This window comes from Molothrus aeneus, chromosome 6 (assembly GCF_037042795.1).
Source record: "Molothrus aeneus isolate 106 chromosome 6, BPBGC_Maene_1.0, whole genome shotgun sequence".
NCBI classification, from domain to species: domain Eukaryota; kingdom Metazoa; phylum Chordata; class Aves; order Passeriformes; family Icteridae; genus Molothrus; species Molothrus aeneus.
In genome coordinates this window covers 46,154,747-46,164,509 of record NC_089651.1, presented here as the reverse complement: position 1 = coordinate 46,164,509, position 9,763 = coordinate 46,154,747, and the positions used below count along the sequence as shown (strand labels likewise).

General features: G+C 39.5%; 1 protein-coding gene across 1 annotated transcript in view; it reads left to right on the top strand.

The window, feature by feature from the left end:
* Positions 1-828: 828 nt before the first annotated feature.
* Positions 829-9,763, top strand: part of NRDE2 (NRDE-2, necessary for RNA interference, domain containing) — a 28,285-nt gene continuing 19,350 nt past the window's right edge. Inside the window, exons 1-4 of the mRNA XM_066552782.1 lie at positions 829-938; positions 4,692-4,800; positions 6,865-7,083; positions 9,097-9,246. Coding sequence (XP_066408879.1) covers positions 860-938; positions 4,692-4,800; positions 6,865-7,083; positions 9,097-9,246 — 557 coding nt within the window. The 5' untranslated portion in view covers positions 829-859. The remainder of the gene's footprint in view (positions 939-4,691; positions 4,801-6,864; positions 7,084-9,096; positions 9,247-9,763) is intronic.

Below are 9,763 nucleotides of genomic sequence, written 5' to 3'. Positions count from 1 at the left end.
CTCACTGTACACCTTAATCATTGCATGAAATTGTGGTCATGCAATAGTATTAGTAAGAATTTAGAAGAACTAATGAAATTCAACAAGGAGACTGTTATGGAGTGGCTTTAGCATACAAAGCAAATAGGCAAACGTTTCAGTCAAAGAAGAATACTGAAGTATATTAATAGGGTATAAAATTTTGCAGAAAAAGTGAATAGGGTGCTTATTTTTTTCCTCACAATACAAGAATTGGGCATTGGCTAGAGGAAAAAAAATGAAATACTGTTTCAGACAATACATAATTAAGAAGCGGAACATCCTGTCCAAGAAAGCACAAAGTGAAAAACATAAAAAATTATTTTTCCAGTTCCTTAGTGGAGGGCAGGCTCATGGGTGCTATCGGACACGCAGGGTGGCTCCAGGGTCAGGGGGTTATTTGTGCCCGTGCTGGGACAGGCTGCCAGGCTGGCCGGCTCTCCGGGCATGCACTGGTTACCAGCAAAGGCCGCTGGCCTCTCCCAGCAGCGCCTTTAACACTGCCGAGCATTCCCGGCTCCCGAGACCGCTCGGGCCTTCTGTCCCGGGGAGCTTCATGAGGGATGAGGGCGGTGGGAAGGACGGGCTGGCTCTGGAAACTGCTCCCGCCTCTTCCCGCAGCACTTCCCTGCTCCAGTCCCGCAGTGCGGCGGCGGAGGGCGCACGATACGCGGAGTCCCACAAAAAGCCGCCCGGCCACAGCAGCGACCCCAGCGCCGAGCCCTCCTTCCCCCAGCCGCCATCTTGGGGCCGGGCGGAAGAACTACCGCTCCCAGCGCGCTCGGCGCCGCGGCGCCATCTTGCCGCCGGCAGCGCGGGCGGGGGGCGGCGGCGCCGGGACATGGCGCTGTTCCCGGCCTTCGCCGGGGCCGCCCAGCCAGGGGAGCCCCCCGCCGGCAGCTCCGAGGGCTCCACGAGAGGTAAAGTCCTGGGAGAACCGTCTTTCCCTTAACAGCTCTCCAGCGGCCCCCGGCACCCGCCACCGGCCCCCTCCGGCCGTGTTTGGCCCCGCCGTGTAGCGGCGGCGTGGGCGGTGCTGCCACCGGGCCCGGGCCCATCGCCCCCAGAGGCTGCGGAGCGCGGCACGGGGGCTTTGGGTTTATCGTTAGTTTTGTTATTTTTTCTTTTTTTTTTTTCTTTTTTCTCCGCTAGCTTTGGGTGTCTTGAAAAGTGTTTTTTAATTCCTTGCTTATTAAGCCACATCACAGTTGGAAAGGACTTTCTTGGAAGGTTACAAGTGAGGTTGTGATTCATTGTATCACATTGACTGTTGATGTCTAGCGAGTTATACTTTTAATAAAATAAATAATAATAGTAAAGTAAATAGCACTTTCTGGTGTAATGCCAATCGGTGAAGTAGGTACTAAGTTTATTTATTCTGCTGAACGGGATTTGAACTAACCCTTCCTTTTGCTTGCCACCCTTAAATCTTCCCATTCCCTGGACACCACAGCAAAGGGTAACCAAAGAATTATTTCCCTAGGCTCCATTTCTTGTGTGTTTGGTCCAGTCGTATGGTGCATTAGTTTTTTGTTCTAGCCAGTTCTGCATTACCCCTGATGGCATAGCAGTGGTTGATACTCACTCTGCCCGTACAGAGATGTTCTAGCTGCCGTCAGGATCCTTTCTGACATTTGGTGTAGGGAGTCGTGGACATAATAAGATCCCAAACTATAGTTTGTAGGAACAGAAGAGCTGCTCTGTCAGGCAGAGATACAGTAAAATTTTCTGGTAATAAGACTTCGGTTATATTTTAAAACTTTAGGAATTTAGCCTTTAAGTTTGTTACAGTAGCCTATGTCGCTTCAGGCCACCTTCCACTGTCTGGAAGATCAGATTATACAGAAAAAGGTGTAAGACTGACTTTTGGATCCAGATTTCAGTTGTTGGCACTGCTTATGACTTACATTTTGGTATACTGGAAGCTTTTTCTGTGAGAATTATTGACAAACCTGGAACATAATTTGTTTGGTTTATGTTTTAATAAATATTGTACTTTGTTGTTGACAACGATATTTTAATGTGAGTTATAAAAATTAAATATTAACTCAGAACCACGTTTATGGCAGTGTATATCAAATTTCACACATTCAGCTTGTGAGAACTTGAGAACTTGACAGGCATCTGTCTCTCTGATAGATGGTTCTCTGCTCAGACCTGATGTGAAGCCAAAGTGCATCATAATACAGAGATCCCAGAGTATTTTGATTTTAATGTTAAGTAAAACTAAGGTGCTTTTAGCAGACATTTAGGACTGCTTCATAGCTTTACTGTAAAAGTTGAAGTAATAATGTATATATGTTGGTCATGTTTCATGCAGCAACCACTCTGTCTCATACTTTTAAAAACTTTCCTAAACCATTTCTGAAGTGGAAGTGCTGTTTGAAACAGAAACAGAAGCAGTGCTTATGCTTCCTATGCTGCTCAATTGCTGAGTTGTAGCAGTCACCAGGGTGCTGCAATTTTCTATATGCTTTGATATAAGCATATGTTGTTGTCAAGCTTAATTAGTGTTTGGTAGAAGATAAATTGTGAATGTATGTGTAGCCATGAAGAGAGCAGTGGTGATAAGTAACCCTGCTGACATTAGTAAGCATTATTTGCATCTGAACTATGCTGTAGGTCAGACAATGCAGTGAATTTTGCTGGAAGCAGATTTTCAGGATCCTGAGAGGCATCAAAAGACTTCATGTAACTCTTAAAAATTGTCTCTGTAGACATGCGCTGTAAATTCTTAATTTTTCTTTCTGCTTGAGAAGGTATAAAGAGAATGTCATTCGATTGCTGCTGCTGTTGCTCATAAGCATGTAACAAGTACATGCATATTATTGAAAAATAGGTCTTTTATATCTCCTCTGCAAAAATGATAAACTTCTTAGACATTCCCCAAGAAAAAAGCCTAACAAGTGAAGAGATAGTGTTTTAAAGTTTGGAATGCATTGTGATGTTTGAAATGCTTGCATCCAGCTAACTGAACACTTGAGATTATTTGCAAGCAGTTTGAACTTGAATGTTGCATAATGGCAAAAATTGCTCATATCTTTTTGAGTATTAGGTCAGTTTGGTTAAATTCTTCAGAAGATACTGTACTTGGAGAATTCTGAGCTTCCCTGCTGTAGCCACAGAGGTGCATTGGCTGTGCCACAGGGCTTGATTTTCACAGAGTGATTCTTCAATGCATTAAAGATGCAGTTTGATCTTACCTGCTCAGGTAGAACCAAGCTCCAGGCACAGGCTGGGAAATGGTGCATGGTGGTGTTCTGCAGCATGTTGGTTTTGGCTGGACATGTGGAGTGTGTTTTGGTCTTGACAGTGCCATGAATTGTGAATTCTCCTATGCACAGAGATGGAGGCTCAAGAGCCAGGGAGGTGATCACTCCTCATGGGGCCTTTCGTAATTGGGATGGACTTGTGGGAAGCACACACTGTAGCTTTGCTTTATTTTTTGTGTTTCTTGATGTGTTTAATTTAGGTTAACAAACTGTTTTGCAGCCTACTCTGCTTTAAATCCTTTTGTGGACAACAGCTCAGGGATATGAGACAGAAGAAAGCTTTTCATACCAAAATTCTGTTTCTGAAATAAATACTTTGAAAGGAGGAGAGGTATATGGCTTGATAGACAGTGAGTTCTTGTTGTTTAAGGAGTAGAGGTCAGTGTAGTCAAGAGCACAAAGACAAGAATGTGACAGGAAGAAAAAAAAAAAGTGATTGTAAAGAGCCTGGAGGAGAGGCAGGGAGACCATATTTGTTCCTCATGTTATCTCTGTCAGTGTGGCACTGGAGGGACTGCTTTTAAGTTCTGTATTTATGCAAAATAACTTTTGTTGTTAAATAGCAAAGAAATTTCACATGCTTAAAGGAATTCTAGATATTAAAACCCTGTGAAAATCATTATAAAACTTGTAATATCAGTAAAATTGTGACAAAAAGTTTCTCTTCCATGTTTTGTCCATGTCTGATCTTATCTGGTGACTTAGATGCAGAATGCTTAATGCTGACCAGTGTATCCAAATTAGCATCAAATAGCTTTCTTTCACACTGTTGAAAGGTCTCATGATATTTCAGTGGTTAGAGAACTGAGAATCCAGTGCCATGTTTTAGCCATGTATAAAACACTTGAGTATTCTTATCAGTAATGGATGTGCCTATCAATAAAACTGTGTTAAGAATATTTTCCACACAGTCAGTAAAGTACACTTTTGTTAGTTTGTATAAGCGTTATCACATTCATTAACTATACCTTTTGTTTTATTATGCTTTTCTGTAATTTTTAAATTTCATTTTTAAAATATGTAACTAATTCTATTTTATATTGTATATAGAAATTAATGTGTAAACGACATATAGTAGTAAATATATTGTGATACAGTAAATTATCTTATATAATAAATTTTTACAGTCTATAAATATATAAAGTTAGAACCTTTAAATCATAACAATGAATGTTAGATAGCTTCTTTTTTTATGTATAGAGCTGTGTTTTAAACATGGAGTCTGCTTTCAGTTTGAGCTAAAATGAAATTTCATTGAGTGCTTTCCAATATGCACAGTTATTGCACATGACTTAGTGACATTTACTGTGAATTTAACTGTCTGCTGACTAGATTAACCCCCAACTTTAAAAAGCATGGCAACCTAATTTGTATTGATCTCACACTTTTTTTTACCTACAGAGTTAGACTGGCTTAGTAACCCAAGCTTCTCTGCAGAAGATGCGCTATTACTGCACCAGCGCTCTACAGAAGTTGCCAATCTCATTCCTGAAAAATCACCATTAATAAGGTAGAATGTGCTTCAATGTCTTTTGAAATAGCTTCTTTCTTTTGTCCTGCTTATCTTTTGTTATATGAGACCAAATTCAGAAGCTAAAAGCTGCTTTTCATTCTATTGTTCAGTATTTAAAAATGCCTGAACTGAGTCACGTGTAAAAGAATGAATAATGCTTCCCTGTCTTTTAACTTAAAATAATGAGAAATTGTGTGTATGCAATTACATTCTTATTTTCTTTTTCTCAGAGCTGCATTTAAATGATTCTTATTTTGGAATGGAGAGGGAACTGAGCAATCATCATTCTTTATTAGCTTTTGAATGTCTAAAGTGACCCTTGAAATAATGTAAAGATTAAGCATCACCTTGTGCCTTCTCTGGGGAAACCAGAGAAATCAGCCATTTCACTGTTGAGTTTTTTACTTTTTGAAAAACAGTTGCTGATGTGAACTAATGAAATATTACATATATGAAGTTGAGTGTGGCTGGAGAGCATTCTGGTCAGCTGAAGTGGGTGACTATCCTTTTGCAGAAATGAGCTTTAAGCAGCCACATTTGCTGAAGATCTGGTTTTAATATGTTCACTGGGCTGGGTGCTTGGCTTATCTACACTGTAACTAGCACTCAACAGGGAATTCAGTCAGGCTGTAGTTGTCAAGTTCAAAACCTTAGTCTCTCTTAATTTGATACAAGCTCCCTTGTCTATGCTGATTGTTGGTGGTCATGATAGAGAATATCTTTATAATACCAAGCACACCTAAGCACATCTTTTTCCATACTTAGTCTTGCATTTACATGCATTGTGTGTTTGAAATGCACTCAATGCTTTGTTTATCAGTCATATACTCTGCTGCGTTTCTTCAAATCTTTTTAGGACTTTCATGTCATAAAGTTAAGGATTTTGCAAGTTACCATCAGATAGAATGACACAATAAATCCATCATATTAATTTTATCTTTGAAAAGGACTTTGTCAAAAAATAGCGTGCAGAAAAATGTTTGGGTGTTTGTTGTTTGGGGGTTGTTTTGCCTATTACTTGGGTACTTGCTTTAATAAAAACTAATTGGTTGCATCTCAGTTCAATAAAAAGTAATTGCTCCAACCTGGTAGGTGGTTTTGAGAGGGTTTGCTTTGTTTGGTTTGCAGAAATGTGCATGTTTGTTTTAAAGGTCTGCTAATGGTTCTTCTTTGGTTTCTTTTTCTTTAGTGTCCCTAAAAAAATTCTGTCAGGGCTGTTGCTTGAGATGCCTTATTTCTGAAATACAATATTTTCTTTTATTGACATATTATGAATAATGAGAGTTGTCAGTCCTTTTTTTCATTGAAAGACTGCAGAAAAAAAAGTTTTAAAAGAGTTTCTGCTTTTATTAAGGGTTAGAGAAGACTTCCATTATTCATTTGATTATTAAGTGTTGGAGTTTTTGTGGAATGTACAATAATATACACGTGTTTTGCCAAAACTATGTGTCCTTTGTGTGATCTCTCAATAATTCAGTTGTCTGTTCTACATAGTGTTATTTATTACATTATACTGTGTTATATGATAACATTTGTTGAGTAGCCATCAAAAATTGTTTCTTGGTTGGTAGATTTCATTTTTTTAATCTGGAATCTTGATTTTTTTTTTATCTGGAATTTGATACTTCTTATATAAATCATAAAAAAAAGGGAAAAAATTCAGACTTTTTTCTTTTGCAGGGCACAGTGAAAGACTTCTCAGTCTTTTAACATGACCTAAGTTGTTTAGCAAAGTTAGGAAATTTTATCATTTCGGTCATCTTCTTTAATTTGGCAGTGTTAACAGATGGTTATTTATAGAGATCACACATCTAAATGCCTTGACAATTAGAACATTAAGACTGGCCGTCCGTAATTCCAGCAGCTGAAAAATGTAGTTGTGATTTAATGCAGATTTAGCTCACTTTTGCTGTATATGTTACTGCTACCATCTCAAAAAAATAGAGGGAGAATAAAGGTAAAGAATAAAATGTTCTGAACTTTCTTACAGTGCTAGTCCGTAACAGTTTTACTGCTTAGCTGTATAGGTGTATATAAATGTATATACTTTTTTCCAAGCAGGACTTCTTCCAGATCTGAGTTGTCAGAGAAGAGTGATACAGATGAGAGTCTGAAACAGACAAGTAAGAAAAGGAAAAAGAAAAAGAAAAAGCATCACCACAGTAAGAAGACAAAAAAGAAAACCAAAGGGGATTCCAGTAGCAGCGAATCAGAGGTGGACACTAAGCACATCAAGGACAAAGGAAGTGGCAAAAGTAGTGAAAAGGAAGCAGCAGCAAAGTATGTAAATATTAACATTGTGTAAGATGTAAATCCATTTTGTTGCTGTGCTTGTCTCTTCAACTGAAATTTTTACCATTGGCTGATCATCTTTTTCTAAGCTTTGTTTGACTAAACATGCATTCAAAGCAAGGGAAACAGATTTAGAGCTACTTGTTTAATCATATAAAAAACTGACTAAAATATTCAGTGAGGTGCTGTTGTACAGAACAAGGCATGGTATGGTGGTTATGAAATAAATCTTTGAAGTCATGTAGAGGCTTACGTTCAGTTTTTGTAAGCATCTTGTTTCCTTTCACTGATCTTTTGTGGGGGTTTGGAGAACGATTGCATTAAACATTCTTAATTATTAATGTGTGGCTGGGTTTGCCTTGTAACTTCCTCCTCACAGAGTTTACATTTCCTTTTTTTTTCATTTTAAGACAAAATTTATGATTTAATACTTCTTTTATATCCATATATTTTGCTTCATACTTCCTACTTGTAATATTTCTGTATGAGTATTTGAGCAATTGAAATTGTTTTGTTAAGTCTTCTTTGTTAATTCCAGGAGCTCTAAGGTACTGTGTGATTAGTGGAGATGTCATGTTTTTATAGAGCAAGAAAATAGGCATGTAGTGACTATCAGGATGTTTGAGTAGCAAAAGAGGTCCTGTCAATGCAGCAAGTATCCAGGTTTGGCATACCTAGCTGTGCTTTCCTCAAGCTGCTGGGTTTTTAACATTTCAAGGTGGCCCTGTCCAGCTGGCAGTGAGTCACATTCTCCTGGTTGTCACCATGTTTGCTAGTTTGAGCAGCCATTTTGCCTCTCTTTGATTCCCTGGCTCCTGTGTTTTCTTTGGCATCAGCAGCTCTGGCTCTACTGTATAGCTACTCCTGTATAGAGTGAGGGTTTGGTGACATTAAGGAATTGTTGTTGCAATTGATGCAGTCTGGGTAGTCTTTGAATTTCCCCCAATTTACTACTTTTCTCAAGGGGGGTTACTCAGGAGCTGAAAGTGCAGGTTGGTGGGCTGTGTCTATGACTAGGTAACGTTGTTTCCCTGTGGAGGAGTGGCAGAGGTGCTGCAGGTGTTGTCTGATACCTCTAGCCCGACCTGGCTCCTCCTTTATGAGAACTTTTATTGGCTTGTGGTGGCTAAGGCTTCCTTGACTTAGGAAGGACAGTAAAAATTACTTGGGTGCTGAACCCATTCTGCTCAGTCCCATCACTCATCTGTGCTAGAAGGGTGCCTGGGCATGGTTCATAAGCTGTTTGCCAGGTTGGGCCACACAGCCAGTGCTTTGCCTGAATAAAATGTTGAAGTTCTTTCATGGTGTCTTTTTTTACTACTTTCTAGAAATGTTTGATGCTGAGAGAATATTGAATTTTCAAAAGACTGGTTTTGAAACCTGAACCACAAAATTGCTCTGAATGTGAAAAGTGTTGTGAAATTTTAGAAAACTTTTCAGGACTCTAAAACTAACATAATTGTACCATGAATTCAGATTGGAAATTCACAGTTATCTAGAGTTCAGAGGCAGGTGGCAATTTCCACTTAAGTTAATTTGTATAACTGTAATCCATAAACCACTTTGATACACACTGTTTTATCAAATGCATGGGTATAGTTACAGCTAGTCAGTCCTCTTACAGGTTATCTTATTTTTCTTGATTGTAGCATCTTAGCAAGACAAGAGTAAATTTTGAAAGTAGTAATATATGGCTTTTGAATTATAGCATGCCAAGCTATTGATTAAATTGATTGGTTAAATCTGGTTATTACCTTTCATAATCATAAATTCAGTTTTTGGAAGTGCAAGGACTTTCAGTGTTTTGATTTGATGGTACTATTAGGGTATTTCTAATTGTTTTTTTCAAAGCGTGGACTGACTTTGCAAGAGTGGATCATGTACAATGACTTTGAGTAAGTTAAATTACTGTGAACTGCAGAAATTTAATGTAACTTGGGTTATGTGAATGCTGAATATGTGCACAAATGCTCAGAATATCCTCCTTCTCCTTGTCTGCAGTCTAGGTAAGAAAGCATCAGGTGTTACCAGCAGTCATTCCATTTGGCTTGATGATATCCAGGCCCCCAGAGCAGACACCTTCCGGATAGACAAGAAACCAGACCCTGCAAACTGGGCCTACAAATCCTTGTATCGTGGGGACATAGCAAGGTATGGAACGTTGTTCTCTGTTTGTATCCAAGTCACTTGAGTCTGTCTGCAACTTTTTATGTAGAAGATGAGAAAAGATAACTGAGTAGCTTATTTCAAAATTTGACTTGGTGTTGAACCAGTGTCAGTGGCAAGTGATATCCCTAGGGGGTCTGTACTGCTACCTAATGTGTTCTTCATCAATGACATGGACAGCAGGATGCATGACATGCACTCTCAGTAAGTTCCACAACTCCAAGCTGAGCAGTGCAGTTAGTGCTCCTGAAGGACGGGGTGACCTCCAGAGGGACCTGGGCAAGGATCTTGAGATTTAACAATGGCAAGGTGCTGCACCTGGCTCAGGGCATCAGCACAGGCTGGGGATGAACAGATCAGAGCAGCCCTGCCAAGAAGGACTTGGGGGTGCTGGGGGATGAGAGCAGTGATGAAAGCAACTGGATGAGGAGTCAGAAATATGTGCTGGCAGCCCAGAAAGCCAATTGTATCCTGGGCTGCATCCAAAGCAGTGTGGCCAGCA